Source organism: Bubalus kerabau, chromosome X (genome assembly GCF_029407905.1).
Source record: "Bubalus kerabau isolate K-KA32 ecotype Philippines breed swamp buffalo chromosome X, PCC_UOA_SB_1v2, whole genome shotgun sequence".
NCBI classification, from domain to species: Eukaryota; Metazoa; Chordata; class Mammalia; order Artiodactyla; family Bovidae; genus Bubalus; species Bubalus kerabau.
In genome coordinates this window covers 11,867,896-11,885,321 of record NC_073647.1, presented here as the reverse complement: position 1 = coordinate 11,885,321, position 17,426 = coordinate 11,867,896, and the positions used below count along the sequence as shown (strand labels likewise).

The 17,426-nt window shown below is 37.9% G+C and overlaps 1 protein-coding gene across 15 annotated transcripts in view; it reads left to right on the top strand.

Annotated features, from left to right (window-relative positions):
• THOC2 (THO complex subunit 2) overlaps positions 1 to 17,426 on the top strand; it is a 117,883-nt gene that overhangs the window by 37,516 nt on the left and 62,941 nt on the right. For all 15 annotated transcript variants that reach the window (XR_008708338.1, XM_055564407.1, XM_055564403.1 and 12 more), the window contains exon 8: positions 4,570 to 4,736. Coding sequence is in view for 14 of the 15 variants with exons in the window: in XM_055564407.1 (XP_055420382.1) it covers positions 4,570 to 4,736 (167 nt within the window). In the remaining variant the exon portion in view is untranslated. The remainder of the gene's footprint in view (positions 1 to 4,569; positions 4,737 to 17,426) is intronic.

Here is a 17,426-nt window from a genome sequence, read left to right as displayed (position 1 = left end):
AGAATAATCAATGATCTGCTTGCTTTGTTTTTTATAATGCTGTTGCATTTTTTTTTAATTTGTAAAGTTTTAAAAATATTTTGTCTGTACTTGGTCTTCATTGTTGAACATGGGTTTTCTCTAGTTGTGGTGAGCAGGCTCCAGTTGCATTGTGCAGGCTTCTCATTGCAGTGGCTTCCCTTGTTGCAGAGCACACACTCTAGGGCATGCAGGCATCAATAGTTGTGGCTTGCGGGCTCTAGAGCATGGGCTCAGTAGTTGTGGTGCATGGGCATGCCATGTTACCCCATGGCATGTGGAATCTTTCTGGAGCAGGGATTGAACCCATGTGCCCTGCATTGGCAGGTGGCTTCTTAACCACTGGATCACCAGGAAAGTTCAGTGATCTGCTTTCTAAACTATAGATTAGTTTATATTTTCTGTAATTCTTTTATAAATGAAATCATACAGTGAACTTTTTTTTTTGGTCTGACTTATTTTATTCAGCATAATTATTTTGTAATTTATCCATGTCGTTGCTTGTATTAGTCGTTCTTGTTGGGTAGTATTCCACTGTATATTTACAGTTATACTGTACTACATTTTATCCATTCACTTGTTGATGGATATTTGAGTGTCCTATTATAAATAAAGCTGCTGTGAATATTTGCGTATAGGTCTTTATATGGACATAAACATTTTTTCTCTTGAGGTAAAACCTAGGAATGAAATGGCTGGGTCATATGGTAGGTGTTAAGTTTAACTTTTAGGGAAGCTGGTGATTTTATAAAGTAGTCATAACTATTTTACATTGTATATTTCCACCAGCAGTATTTAAAAATTCCAGTTGCTATTTTGGAGTCACTATTTTGGAGTACATTCATAGACCATACTTTTTGAGGGTGCAAGGAAAGGCAAAAATATTCAGAAGTTTTCTTCCCAGAGCTTTAGGTAAACATCTCTGGAGAATTTATGAAAGTAGAACTCTTTTCTGTAAGATGATCATTGTATTGGTCCTTTCTTTCCTTAGTATGAGAAGTGGAAGAAAAATGTATTCTAAGCTTTGGTTTCATAAAAGGAAGAAAGAAATACTTAAATTTGGAGGGTTTGGTTTTCTAAGTGATGGCTAAGATACTGCAAATTAGACATTAGCTTTATAGCATTTAATACACTTAAGTGTGGAAATAATAGAAGTAACTCTTTAATAGAGAAATCATTAATATATTATATAAGAATTTTCTTTGAAAAATCCTCTAAGTCATCCATAACGTACAGTGGTTAGACCCAACATCTTTCCCTCAATTGACACTGTTCTTTTTTGCTCCAGCATTAGAATAAATCAGTGTTTATTTGCTTGCCACAGATGAAGTGGTTAGCTTGTATTAGGGGCTATGCCTAATGAAAAATCTGTTATTAAAAATACAAGAATTCCATTCAGCTTGGTGCACAAGGCATAAGGGAACTGATATAAACTGAGGGAACAGCAGAGTGATGTGCTCACTCTGGGTCATCAGCATATATTATTTTGAGATGAATGGTGGATGAAATTGACTATATCATTTATTTTTTAAATTAATTTTTAAAATCTAACTTTTATTATAGTTGTTTTACAATGTTGTGTTAGTTTCTACTGTACAGCAAAGTGAATCAGCTATACATATACATATAGCCCGTCTTTTTTGGATTTCCTTCCCATTTAGGTCATCACAGAACTTTGAGTAGAGTTCCCTGTGCTATACAGTAGGTTCTCATTAGTTATCTATTTTATACATAGTAGTGTGTATGTGTCAGTCTCCGTCTCCCAGTTCATCCCACTTTACCCTTCCCCCTTGGTGTCCATATGTTTGATCTCTGCATCTGTTGTCTCTATTTCTGCTTTGTAAATAAGTTCATCTGTACCATTTTTCTTGATTCCACATATAAGTGATATTATGCAATATTTGTTTTTCTCTTTCTGACTCACTCTGTGTGACAGCCTCTAGGTCCATCCATGTCTCTGCCAATGGCACAATTTCGTTTCTTTTTATGGCTGAGTAATATTCCATTGTATATATGTACCACATCTTTATCCATTCATCTGTTGATGGACATTTAGATTGCTTCCATTATCCTGGCTGTTGTAAATAGTGCTTCAATGAACATTCAGATGCATGCATTTTTTTGAATTATGATGTTCTCCAGGTATATGCCCAGGATTGGGATTGCTGGGTCTTATGGTATTAGGTTGATGAAAGAGTAATTGCGGTTTTGGACCCTGAATTTTAAATCATTATAACTAGACTCAAAGATATCTTGATTAATCAAAATAGGAACCATTACAGTCAACATATTTTTGCCAATGAGAAATAAGTTTGTTTATTCCTGTAGCATAAAAATCTGTGCTTTGGGATTCAGTGAACTTTGGAAAGTATTTTCTGTCTCCTGATGATTGTGGAAGCATTTTCCCTGCAAAAGGTTGTCGAGATGATTGAAGAAGTGGTAGTTGGTTGGCGAGAGGTCAGGTGAATATGGCAGATGAGGTGAAACTTCATAGCCCAATTCGTTCAACTTTTGAAGCATTGGTTGTGTGCTGTGCAATTGGGTGTTGTCATGGAGAAGAATTGGGCCCTTTTTGTTGACCATTGATGGCTGCAGGTGTTACAGTTTTCCATGCATCTCGTTGATTTGCTGGGCATACTTCTCAGATGTAATGGTTTTGCTGGAATTTAGAAAGCTGTAATGGATCAGACCGGCACACACAGACCACCAAACAGTGACCATGACCTGTTTTTGGTGCAGGTTTGGCTTTTGGAAGTGCTTTGGAGCTTCTTCTTGGTTCAGTCACTGAGCTGGTCATCGCTGGTTATTGTATAAAATCCACTTTTTGTCACATGTCAAAATCCAGTTGAGAAGTGGTTTGTTGTTGTTGCATAGAAAAAGAGAAGATGACACTTCAAAGTGATGACTTTTCTGATTTGCAGTCAGCTCACAAGGCACCCACTTATCAAGCTTTTTCACCTTTCCAATTTGTTTCAAATGCCAAATCACCACAGAATGGTCAACGTTGAGTTCTTGGGTAACTTCTCATGTAGTTGTAAGAGAATCAACTTTGATGATCCTCTCATTTGGTTGTTGTCAACTTCCAATGGCCAGCCACTGTGCTCCTCATCTTCAAGGGTTTTGTCTCCTTTGCAAAACTTCTTGAACCACCATTGCACTGTATGTTTGTTAGCTGTTCCTGGGCCAAATGCGTTGTTGATGTTGCGAGTTGTGTCCACTGCTTTACGACCCATTTTGAATTCAAATAAGAAAATTGCTCAAATTTGCTTTTTGTCTAACATCATTTCCCTGGTCTAAAATACATATGAAATAAATAGCAAGTAATAAGTTACTAGCCAAAAAACATAAAGTGAGAAATGCACGTTAAAATGATATAGAACATAAGTATATTTATTTAAGAATGCCTTCTAATATCAAATGGCAAAGTTCAACAATGCAAAACCACAGTTACTTTTGCACCAACCTAATAATTCTGTTTTTAATTTTTTAAGGAATCTCTATACTGTTCTCCATTGTGGCTGTACCAGTTTACATTCCCACCAATGGGAGTGTAAGGCCAGACACTATAAAACCCTTAGAGGAAAACATAGGCAAAACACTCTATGACATAAATCACAGCAAGATCTGTCTTTGACTATATCATTTAAATGATTTGTCTTTTTTATTTTGCATTGTTTATTATGTGTAAATGGTTGCATTCTCAAATGCACATAGGGTCTAACTGCACTATAATATGATTATAGTAACAGCTGAAGATGAATGCAAATAGAGGTAATAATAGTATTGAGAGTAGGGTGGCTGATAGGAATGTTTATTAAATTCATGTCTATTGGCCTTTTTAACTTACTCTAGGAGATTAGCAAGGGTAAGTAACCATCAGTCCCTATTAAGTGCTTCTTTCCCTTCTCTTTCCTGATCTACCTAGATTGTTTTCTTACTTCTCTGTTTGCTTGTGTTTTGTCCCCAGCTCCTTGGTATTCTCATATCTTTAGTATCAGCAGTGTACCTGATTTCCTTTAGAATTACTGCCAAAAACTATCAATATATAATTACTTTTTGTAGCTTTGTTGTGTATATAAGATAAAACTAAAATATGATTCTAAAAATGATGCTCTACTTTCACAAACCTGAGCTTCTAACTTGTTTATCCACATTCCAAATAGTTCTGCATAAGTTGTCTAACTTGTAAAACACGTTGTTTGATTTTCATATTTTGATAAGAATTAAAAATGTGAATCTCTTTCACTAGTGTGAGTAAACAAGAATTGATGAGATAATGTGGCATAGAAGGTTCACTTAGTGTCATAGGGTCCTGGGCTCAGCTGTGTTAGTAATCTGCTCTGTAATCCTGGGAAAGTCATGTTTCTCATCTGTAAAATGTGGGGGGTTGTCTTGATGACCTTGAAAATGAAGATTTCCCTCTGGGGCAGAGAAGGCAAACTTGTAAAAGAAGTTGTCTTTATTTTATGTAAGTTGTCCCTGAAAGTTAATGATTTTTCTAGAAATGATGTATAATCACTTTTGAATTTGTGTATATCTCATCTGTTACAGGATGCTTTAATCTGGATCCCAATAGAGTTCTGGATGTCATTTTAGAAGTGTTTGAATGCAGGCCAGAACACGATGACTTCTTTATATCTTTATTAGAATCTTACATGAGTATGTGTGAACCGCAAACACTGTGTCATATTCTTGGGTTCAAATTCAAGTTTTATCAGGTAAAAAAAAGTGTATGTATATGTGTGTGTGTGTGTAAATTTTGTGATTTTATATGTAAAATTTACTTTGAATTTTATTTGTAAACGATTGGTTTCAGCTCAGCCATTTTAGTAGAAGGGATAAGAAACTACATTAGTGGTATGAATGATGTGATGTGAAGGCCTCGAAGAAAGCCTAATAAATTTTTGCCTTGAGAGAGATGGAGTCAGGGAAGACTTACAGATATAACAATTTTTTTTGGAACCTGGTGCTTGAAGGCTGTACGAGTTTGTTGAGAGTTGTCTGTGCAGAAGTAACAGATAGTGTGTGAATGAAGACATGGGAGATAGAATGTATATAACAAGTTGAAGAAATGGTACTTAGTCTCATGTGGCTGGATTGTAAGATATGGGGGAAAAAGGGACAGGAAGTGAGGTTGGAAAGGTTGGCACAACTTTAGATTGTCAGGAGCCTTGAATGCTGTGTTGAGTTAGAATTTTATCATATAGGTAGTTACCATTGAAATTTCTTATGGATGTGAATAAATTCTTGAGGCCTGTCTTGCATCATTTTTTACTTAAACCACTGCGTAGTTATCTTGCAGATCTGTGGCCTCTGATTATTTCTCTTTCAATCCATCTTTCATATTATGGATGTACTACTGTTACATTCTGAAAGAGATCTAATTAACACACTGCTTAAAAACCTTTGCTGGCAGGATGAAATTCAAACTTCTAAATGTAGCAGAAAAGGCTCTTCACAATCTAGTCCCATTCTTTCTTTCCAGCCTTATCTTTAGTAATTTTTTTCCCCGTCACATCTAATATTCTAGTCATATTAAATTACTTGCTGTTACTTGAACTTTGGTATGGGCATTGCTATTTTGTCTAAATGCAGTTCCTTATAACTGGAAAATGTACTTACCCACCTGCTCTCATCTGTCTTTTCTTCATCTTGTACATTCTTACTTATTCTTTAAGATCAAGTACTTCTTGAACTATAAAAGTTTTTGGTGGACACTTCACCCATGCAGAGTTTAAGTCACTTCTTAAATTCTGTTCTCATAAAACTTAACTCAGACTTTTAGCACTTATCAGGTTATATTGGAATAAACTGTGTCTGTCTCCTTTGCTAGGTTGTGAGTCATTTAGGACAGGGTCTATATTTTACCAATTTCTCTTGATTGATTTTGTTGCTTAGCCTGTAGTAAAAGTTGAATGATCTATGTTTTAGGAAGATAATTTTCTTGATAGCGTGGAGGATTTTAATGTAATAACGCCTCTATTGTCTTTCTGGTCTGGCTTTTCTAATTTGTCTACCTGCCTGGGATTTTCAACTAGTCAGGAAATACTCATTTACTGAATTTTTATGGTATGTTGTTGCTTTGTGTTAAGCACTGAGGATACTCTGGAAAAGAGTGTCTATTCCTGTCCCTGAGAGCTCAAGTTCAGGATAGAAGGACAACTTCTTTTAGGATTCTCAAATATAATCCACCTACTGCCTTTGGTTATCTTAATTTTTCCATTTCTCTATAATGCTCCAGAAGATAACTTAGTTCAGAACTAAAAGCATATAGCTTTTTGGTACCAACAAGAGAAGTGTCAAGGATTTGGGGCAAGGGCATTTCACCTTTGTTTAAAAATTAGTGATGATAGTCATTCCTATTCCTACTGGCAGCCAGGGAGTCCACTCTTAGTATAGAGAAAGAGAAGTTCAGGTGTTTAATTGCACCTTGATTGTTTTGGATTTGAGAACATGAAGCCAACTGCTGAAGTGACAGGGTAGCTGAAATTTAACTTAAGCATGATTAATTAGAATATAGGTTAGGACTTTGGAGACTGAGGGTTTCAGGGCTTATTGCAGTGAATAATGATGACCTACTGCTTAATATAGTATTGTTAGTTGAATATCAGTTTTAGAATTAAAACTTTCTGTATGAGACTATTCCTCATAATGGTAACACTTTTTGAACTGAATTAAAATATCCCTGGGGGTTAACCAATGTTGGACTGATCCTTTTTTTTTTAAAAGTAGATAATGGGGCCTTTGTCTTACATAAGAAATGCCCAACCAAAAAATATTTGATTTAGAAATAACCTATTATTGGAAAAAGTAACCCTGGTATTGTTCTGTATAACACCATTTGCTTATTTTTATTGCCTGAGCAATCTTATTTTGGGAATCTGTAATCTTAAGGACCACTGAGGGCAGGGGAAGAAATGTAAGAGATTTTAGATAATTTGTAGTCTGGTGAGGTAAAGTAAGAAAAGCCACGAAAATCAAGAACTGCTGAGGGCTTCTAACCTGGGGAATTGGTTCTTAAGCATGTATGCTCACCCTGTGTACTGGTCTCTTGCCTAACTCTACCCACCCCAACCCCCTGCCATCACTTCCTGAAAATGTTTACTCCCCCTGTCCACAACCCGTATTTTCACCAATTGGAAATTATTTGAATTAACAGGGTTCTTTTAATTTTTTTTCCTTAATGCTAGGACTTCTAGGCAAAGGTAATTATTTCTGCTATAAAGTCAGAGTGATTTTATTCTGATTTCAACCTGGGATTACCTGTACTGGATGTTTTGACTTGGAAAGGTGGTAGGGATGTAAGCAGTTTTAGAACAGACTTTGGAAAATTGGGCTGATTCAGTTCCCTTAACAGAGATTGCTGGAATAGAGGGTTTAGGGTCAGCACGAAGAGCAAGAAGAAAGGAGTACTAGAAAGTGTGAGGATACTGAAAGACAAACTTGGCTGGGTTTGTCTTGCCACAGGAAGAGGAAGGAGATGATGACTCTCACTCTTGTCCCAGCTTCTTGGTTTCTTGAATCAGAACACAGTAATAGCGATACCATGGTGTTATGCGCTATTATAACCCTAATATACTCATTTAAGGAATATTGACTGAACACCTCCTATGTGTCAGGTAGTGTCCTAAGTGCTGCGACTACATATGTAAGCAAATAAAAATCCTTGCCTTCATGATGCTTATATTCTAAGCAAAGGTGATCAATGAGAGGGGGCAAAAGAAGAAAGAGAGCAGCATAAGGAAGAATGAGAGTACTAGAGTGGTGAAGTGGCAATTTTAAACAAAAAAGTAAGAGTAGACCTCATTGAAAAGGTGAGTTTATTTAAGCAAAGAAACAGATGATGTGAGAGTGTAAACTGCAGATATTTGGAAGAGCCTCCAGGCAAAGAGAACAGCTAGGGCAACAGTCTTAAGGTGTGAGCATGCCTAATGTGTTGAATAACAGCGAGGAGACCAGTGTGGCTGGATCAGAGTGATTGAGTGGGAGAGTGGTAGTGGGTGAGGTCAAAGATGAGGGACCATATCACATGGACTGGTGCAAGGTTTCTGACTTCGAATGCCGGGTGAAGCCAGTGGAGGTTTTGAATGATATGATCTGGTATAGTTTTTTTCATTTTGTTTTTCTTTTACCTTTTAATTTTATTATGAACATTTTTAGACATATAGAAAAGAGTGAATAGTGTGAATACCCGTAACTCTATCACCTAGAAGTATGTTTACTAACACATTGGTATAATTTTGGGGGGAAATACTAATTTATATTACAGATCATGAATGGTTGGTTGCTCCTAAATACATTAATTTGTATTTTTTAAAAGTAAGGACATTTTTCTATACAACCATGATAGTAATTTTATATCTAACTAGACTGCTATCATAGCTCAGACCATATTTAGATTTTCCAAGTTGTCCCCCAAATGCATTTTATACCTGGTTTGTTCAAATGATGATCCAGTCAAAGACCACACAAATATAATATTTGATTTGGGGGATTTTTTACTCTCTTTCAATTTAGAATAATTTCCCCCACCCCTTCCATTAATAGCAGTCACTTGTTGAAGAGAAATTCCCAAAGAAGACTCCACCTTTTGGATTTATCTAATTGCTTTTTGTGGTTGGTTTAATTTGTTCTTTATCCCCTGTTTTTCTTATATGCTTGGAGTTAGGGCTAAAGGCTCGACTATGTTCAGGTAAAATATTAGTGGCAAAAATACTTCATAGGTTGTGTTATATGTTTCATATTGCATAGCATCTAATACTGACTTCTAATATTTCAGTAAGTTGATGACAATATAATCCCTCCACTATACAATGACATTTCCCCATCTTGTCAACAGGAAGTTATCTGTAGGTTGATATTTGGTAACATGTGAATATCCAGTTTTTCATCAATCTTTCATTAAGTGTAATGTGACTACATGGACGGTAGTTTTCTGAGTCAGTTATTTCCTTTGGTGTTCCAAATTGTTGGTTCACTAATTTTATCTTGCCGTCTACATTTATGAGCCATCAGTTGTCCCTTATTGAGTTGTTTGGTTATTCTGCAGTACAGTTCCTACTAGAAAGACAGACAAATACTTCATTTTTTTCCCCACATTAATTACTAGCCATCAGAGTAAGGAGTTTCTTTAGTAGACACATCTAATGGTGACATGAGTGATATGTGTGTGAGAAAGAGACAAGAGAGACAAAAAGAGTGTGTACATATGCATTTTGATTTAGGTTTTCAAAGAATCAATATGGTTATGGTAGTAGTGGAAGTAGATAATGTTCTGAATATATTTTGAAGGTAGAGCCAATAGTATTTGTTGATGGATTAGATATAGAATGTGAGAAAGTAGAGTTAAAGACAGTCCTAAAAAATTTTTTTTGGACTGAGCAGCTAAAAAGATAGTTTTCGTCATCAACTGAGATAGGGTAAATTTCAGGTAGAATGAGTTTGGAGTACTGTGGGCAGGAATCAGAAATTCAGTTTTGGGCATCTTAAGTTTGAAATACCTGTTAGAGATTCAGATATCCAAGTGGAGATGTTGAGCAAATAACTGGATATTGGATTTGGTGTGCTGGAGAAGGAACTTGAACTAGAAAGGGCTAGAGATAGAAATGTGGGTGCCAAAAGCACATAGATGATATTTAAAGTTGTGATACTGGATGAAATCATTAAGTTGGATAAGAGAACCAAAGGCTGAGCCTTGGGGCACTCTGATGTTAAAGGGCCTGGGAAAAGAGGAGGAGCCAGCAAAGGAGATATAGAAGGAACACATGTAAGGTAAGAGGAAAACAAGAATATAGCATCTTGGAAGCTAAATGGAAGAAGGAGTGATCAAGTCTGCTAAGTGTCTCTGACAGGTCATTTAAGATGAGGACAGAAAAATGGTCATTGGATTTATTAGCAGGGAGTTCAAAACTAGCCATATTTGTAGTTTGAGTGATGTTAAAAGAGAATGGGGAGAATGGAATTAGAGACAATGAGAATAGACAACTCTATAAAGGAGTTGCTACAGAGAGGCACAGATAAATGGAGGGGTAACTGAGGAAGTGAACTCGAGATTTTCTTTGAAGATAGGAGAGAGACTGTTTATGTGTTGATGGGAATGATTGAACAGAAAGAAACTGGTGATGTAGGAGAAAGAGGAGAGAATTATTGGATTAGTGTTCTTGAATAAGATAGAATGCAGCTTATAGTGTAAGTGATGGATGAACTTTATATAGGACCACAGGGAATTCACATATAATAACAGGTGGAAAGGTAGCATATGTGGGTACACTTGTTGGTAGGTGGATAGATCTGATGGTGAGAATTTGTAGAGGTCCTGTTGATTGATCCAGTTTTCATGCTGAAATAGAAAGCAAGTTCATCAGATGAGAAAGGGAATGATAGAGGAGGTATTGGAGCTTAGGAGAGAAAGTAGGAAATAGTTGCGTAAGAGTGTATGAGAGTGAATGGACTAGAGAAATAAGAGTATAATTGGCCAGTGACATTAAGGACCCACTTGAGGGTGGATATGTGAAATTAGTACTTTGAGGAGTTGTAGCTATTGGTAATATTAGAATTTAGGATATGGAGTGAATGGCTAAAATAGAGTAGAGGAGGTCTTTGCAAGAGTGGAATTCAAGGAACTGAGAAACCAGCATGTTGGAAGTATCACTAGCATGTATATGATAATCTCTAAAAATTAAGAAAGGAATAGAGTTGGAGAAAGTGACACTGAATCAAAAGCTAAGATCATTCATTGCTAAGTAAAGGGCAGTGACCCAGGGGTCCATAGAAGACAACAATAATACATAACTAAAAGTGGCAGAGTACAGAACTCAGAGCTCTGTCCCTTCATAAAAGCAACTGATAAACTGGCAAAAAAACTGTCAATCAACTTTCACAGAACTCTGGAATTTAGTAAAAACTTAAACAACCAAGAAATGATTTGGTGAAGAAAGAAGCTGCTGTTTGGGATAAGAGAGCTCTGTGGCATTTTAAATTGCCTGCCTACTATCTCACACCCAGATTGATGGTAGCTGTGAAGATAAAAGCAGGCATTCCTAGTACAGATTGCTAATGCCTGAGGATATGAAGAATTGTTCTCAAAGAATTTGGCCTGTCTGGCTACTCCCTGAAGGATTGGTGCAAGGGCTTGTCTTTGTTTTGCCTGACTGGGAGCATCCCTCGGGCTAGGGTGAAAGTGAAGTCTTGTCCCACTCTTTGCAACCTCATGGACTATAGCCTACTAGCCTACTAGGCTTCTCTGTCCATGGGATTTTCCAGGCAAGAATACTGGAGTGGGTTGCCATTTCCTTCTCTAGGAGATCTTCCCAACCCAGGGATTGAACCCTGGTCTCCCACATTGTAGGCAGATGCTTTACCATCTAAGCCACCAGGGAAGTCCAGGGAAGATCCCATCCATGGGAATCTCCTAAAAATACCTTTTGGATCGTGGTATACCCTGCCACACAGTGTCCAGTGGTGCCTTATATAGTCTGAGGAGCAGAAACAGAAAAGAATGAAGAAAAATCATTAGAGCCTAACAGACCTATGGGACACCATCAAGTATACCAATATGTGAGGAGTTCCTTGGCTGTCCAGTGGTTAGGACTTGATGCTTTCACTGCCGTGACCCTGGGTTCAATCCCTGTTTAGAGAACTAAGATCCCATATATGGTGCAGCCAAAAAAAAAAAAAAAAAAAAGTGTGTCAGTATGTATATTGTGGAGTCCCAGAGGCAGAGGGGAGAGAGAGAGGAAAGGATAGCATATTTGAAAAAATAATGGTGGAAACCTTCTCAAATTTGATGAAATATATGAATCTACGCATCTAAGAAACTTGAGGAACACCACATGGGATAAACTCAGATCCACACTGAAACACATTATAGTCAAATTATAATATAGTATATTATATATATAATAGTCAAAGACGGAATCTTGAAAGCAGCAAAACAGATGTGACTCATTCATACAAGTGACCTCAATAAGATTGACAGCTGATTTCTTCAGAAGGCAGTGGAATGGACTATGTAAAGTATTAAAAGAATGAAACCAAGAATTCTATATCCAACAAAACTATCCTTCAAAAATGAGAGATTATGATATTCCAAAATAAAAGCTGGGGGAGTTCATCGCTAGCAGACCTGCCCTACAAGAAATGCTAAAGTGAGTCCTTTGGATTGAAATGAAAGGACACTAGACAGTAACTTTAAGCCATATGAAAAAATAAAGAACATTAGTAAATGTAACTATATAGCTAAATATAAAAGCCAATATTATTGTATTTTTTGGTTTGTAGTTTCTCCTTTTTTATGATATGATTTAAAAGACAAAAGAATAAAACAAAAATTATAATCTAGTTGACACACAATGTGTGACAATATAAAAGGGGGAAGGATAGAGATTTATAGATGCAGAGTTTGTATAATATTGAAGCTAAGTTGATATTAATTCAAAATATGTTATTATAAGTTTAGAATGTTAATTGTTAACACTCAAGGTGACCATTAAGAAAATACTTAAAAAATAAATAGAAGAGGAAAGGAACAGGGAATTTTAAAAAACACTAAAAAAGTGATGGAAGAAATGAGAAACAGTAAAATAAGATAGGAAACAGTAAAATGGCAGAAGTCCTTCCTCATTACTAATTATTTAAATGAAAATGGGTTAAACTTTGTAATTAAAAAGCAGCATTTGGCAGAATGTATAAAAAAGCAAGATCCAGACCCACCAAGATCACATGACTTTTCTATAGTGTTAAAATTTATTGTAATAAAATGAGAGGGAAAAAAAGCATGATTCAACTATATGTTATCTATAAGAGACTTACTTTAAGATCCAAAGATACAAATATGTTGGAAGCGAAAGTATATAAATAGATAACCAATGCAAACTATCCAGGAGAGATGGGGTTGCTATATAGACATTTAAGTCAAATTTTTTTATAATAGATATCAAAAGACATATATTGATAAAAGGGTCAGCCTATCAAGAACATAAAGCAGTTAATAACTGTATATGCACCAAACAGAGCCTCAAAATATATGAAGCAAACATTAGCAGGGTTGAAGGGGGAAATAGACAGTTCTACAGTAACTATTGGATATTTCCATACCCCACTGTCATTAGTGGATAGAAAAATTTAGACAAATTATCAGAGAGGAAATAGAGGACTTGAGCAACACTGTAAACCAGTTAGACTTAACAGACATATATAGAACAGTCCATTGGACAACAGTAGATTACACATTCTTCTCTAGTACACATGGAACATTCTCCAGGATAGACCTTATATTAGACAACAGAACAAGTCTCAATACATTTATAACATTGAAATCATGCAAAATATTTTCTTGGACCACAGCGGAATGAAACTAGATCACAAGAATAGTGAAGGATAGTGAGCAATAGAAAATTCAAAGCTGGGTGGGCTTTAGGGAGCATGGATGGAGAATAGTCTGAAAACAAATATTAAAAAAAAAGATGATTCACACCCTACCTCCAGTCCTAGTATTGTGAGGGGTCCAGGGAAAATAGCCACCACTTGACTGGGTTACAGTGGGAGTGGTGTTCCTAGTGAATGCTAGGCTCTGTTCAAATGTTAAGGTGAAAGGGGGGAGGAGAGGTTTAGAGGATACATTTAGAGGAGAGTTTCAAGGCATAGGGGGTTTTGCTGAGGATGGGTCCTGAATTCCAGAGGATTCCATAGAAGTTCTTTAAGAATGTGGATGCATGAGAGAGGACAGAACAGGGATTGTGCAGAGCGATATGAAGATCAGAGTACAGGAATTGACATTTGGCCCTGAGAGTTGGAGGCTTCTTGTGGCACACTTAAGCAGAGTTAATGGGGAAAATGTGAATATTCCTGGTGGATTCAAGTCAGTGAGCTTTTGTGGTTTTGCTCTGAAACCATGACCACCATTTGTTTTCATGGAAAAATGTTTTGATACTAAAATAGCCATTTAAAAACAATTAAAATCAAACTGTTGTTAAGTTGAGGACTTAATCTGTCTTAAAAATCATGGTGAAATAATGCCTTTTAAAATATATTTGTTAGTTTCATTAGCTTCATATGTGCATAACACATATCACAATTATGGGAGGAGGTTTACTCATAAAGATCAGTGTTGAGTAGAAGCAGAACATAGCAGGGGCGGTCGTAAGATGGCAGAGGAATAGGACGGGGAGACCACTTTCTCCCCCACAAATTCATCAAAAGAATATTTAAACGCTGAGTAAATTCCACAGAACAACTTCTGAATGCTGGCAGAGGACAGCAGGCACCCAGAAAAGCAGCTCAGTGTCTTTGAAAGGAGGTAGGAAAAAATATAAAAGACAAAAAAAAAAGACAAAAGAGGTAGGGACGGAGCTCCATCCCGGGAAGGGAGTCTTAAAAAGAGAGAAGTTTCCAAACACCAGGAAACACTCTCACTGTGGTGAGCCTTGGAACCACAGAGGGCAACATAACTGGGAGAAAAAATAAATAATTAAAACTCACAGATTACATGCCCAACAGTAACTCCCCCAGTGGAGAAGCAGCGCAGACGCCTGCACCCCCACTAGCAAGTGGAGGCTGGGGAGGGAGGCCCCGGGCTGCATTGGTTAGAGTAAGGACCGGGCCTGAATGCCCCAAGAGCAATCTGAGGGAACTAACTTGGGCTAGCAAACCAGACTGTGGGATAGCTACCACGCGAAAAGCCCTAACCTAAGACACCACCAGGCCTGCTCACAGAACAAAGGACTGAGCAGAGCTAGCCGGCTGCAGACCATCCCCCTCCGGTGACAGGCAGCCAGAGCCGGAAGGGGGCAATCACATCCCCAGAGAGACATTAACTACCAAACTGCAAGCAGGCTTCTTTGCTAACTAAGACTTCTTGGGGTTATGGACGGTCAACATCCGCCTGAGAAGGTGCGCCAGCTGTACAGCCAGATAACCCAGCGGCAGGGATGGGGGAGGCAATAAGTCGCAGCGACTGCACTCGCCAAACACCTGAGCTGCTCGGACCTGGGAAGGGCACAAAACGCAGGCCCAACCGAGTCTGCACCTCTGAGGACTACCTGAGTGCCTGAACCTGAGTGGCTTAGATCTAGGAGGTCCATGCAGCCCAGGGCCAGCCTCCAATGGTTCCCGGTGGTGCAACCTAGAGCCTGAGCAGTGTGGGCAGGGAGGGCACATGTGCCGTGAGCAGGGGCAGGCCCAGTGTGGTTGAGACACTGCGAGCACATGCCAGTGTTATTTGTTTGCAGCGTCCCTCCCTCCCCACAGCGTGACTGAACAAGTGAGCCTAAAAAAGTGTCCACCACCTCCCCCTTGTGTCAGGGCGGAAATGAGACACTGGAGACCAGCAAACAGAAGAGCCTTGGAAGTGACAGGTGCAATAGATTAAAACCCTGTAGTCAGTACCAACTACATAGGAAGAGGTCTATAGATCTTGAGAAATATAAGCCGGACCAAGGAACTATCTGAAAATGAACTGACCCCACACTGCCCACAACAACACCAGAGAAAGTCCTAGATATATTTTTTCTATTTTTACTATCATTCTTTTTTTTAAGTCCTCTATTACTCCTTTAATTTTCATTTTTATAGCCTACTATTACTTTGCAAAAAAAAGAAACCCTATTTTTTAAAGCAAACTTCATATATATATATATATATTTTTATAATTTTTGTGACTTTGTTTTTTTATTTTTTTTCCCTTTAATATTGTATTTTTGAAAAGCCAACCTCTACTCTAGATTTTTAATCTTTGCTTTTTGGTATTTGTTATCAATTTTGTACCTTTAAGAACCCAATCTTCAGTACTCATTTTTACTTGGGAGCGAGATTACTGGCTTGACTGCTCTCTCCCCCTTTGGACTCTCCTTTTTCTCCACCAGGTTGCCTCTTATCTCCTCCCTCCCCCTTTTCTTTTCTACCCAACTCTGTGAATCTCTTTGTGTGTTCCAGACGGTGGAGAACACTTAGGGAACTGCTTAGTGGCTGGATCTGTCTCTCTCCTTTTGATTCCCCCCTTTATCCTCCTGGCCACCTCTGTCTCCATCTTCCCTCTTCTCTTCTCTGTATAACTCTGTGAACATCTCTGAGCAGTCCAGACTGTGGAGCAGCCATAAGGAAGTGATTCCTGGCTAGCTTGCTCTCTCCTCTTTTGATTCCACCTCATCTCATTGGGGTCACCTCTAACTCCCTCCTCCCTCATCTATTCTCCATGTAAATCTGTGAACCTCTCTGAGTGTCCCTAACTGTGGAGAAACTTTTCATCTTTAACCTAGATGTTTTATCAATGGTGCTGTATAGATGGAGAAGTCTTGAGACTACTGTAAAAATAAGACTGAAAACCAGAAGCAGGAGGCTTAAGTCCAAATCCTGAGGACACCAGAGAACTCCTGACTCCAGGGAACATTAATTGACAGATGCTCAGCAAACGCCTCCATACCTACACTGAAACCAAGCACCACCCAAGGGCCAACAAGTTCCAGAGCAAGACATACCATGCAAATTCTCCAGCAACACAGGAACACAGCCCTGAGCTTCAATATACAGGCTGCCCAAAGTTACTCCAAACCCACTGACATCTCATAACTCATTACTGGACACTTCATTGCACTCTAGAGGGAAGAAATCCAGCTCCACCCACCAGAACACCGACACAAGCTTCCCGAACCAGGAAACCTTGAGTAGCCACCCATACAACCCCACCCACAGTGAGGAAACTCCACAATAAAGAGAACTCCACAAACTGCCAGAATACAGAAAGGCCACCCCAAACACAGCAATATAAACAAGATGAAGAGACAGAGGAATACCCAGCAGGTAAAGGAACAGGATAAATGCCCGCCAAACCAAAGAAAAGAGGAAGAGATAGGGAATCTACCTGATAAAGAATTCCGAATAATGATAGTGAAAATGATCCAAAATCTTGAAAATAAAATAGAATCACAGATAAATAGCCTGGAGACAAGGATTGAAAAGATGCAAAAAAGGTTTAACAAGGACCTAGAAGAAATAAAAAAGTGAATATATAATGAATAATGCAATAAATGAGGTCAAAAACACTCTGGAGGCAACAAATAGTAGAATAACCGAGGCAGAAGATAGGATTAGTGAAATAGAAGATAGAATGGTAGAAATAAATGAATCAGAGAGGAAAAAAGAAAAACGAATTAAAAAAAATGAGGACAATCTCAGAGACCTCTGGGACAATGTTAAATGCCCCAACATTCGAATCACAGGAGTCCCAGAAGAAGACAAAAAGACCATGAGAAAAGACTTGAGATAATAGTTGAAAACTTCTCTAAAATGGGGAAGGAAATAATCACCCAAGTCCAAGAAACCCAGAGAGTCCCAAACAGGATAAACCCAAGGCGAAATGCCCCAAGACACATATTAATCAAATTAACAAAGATCAAACACAAAAAATATTAAAA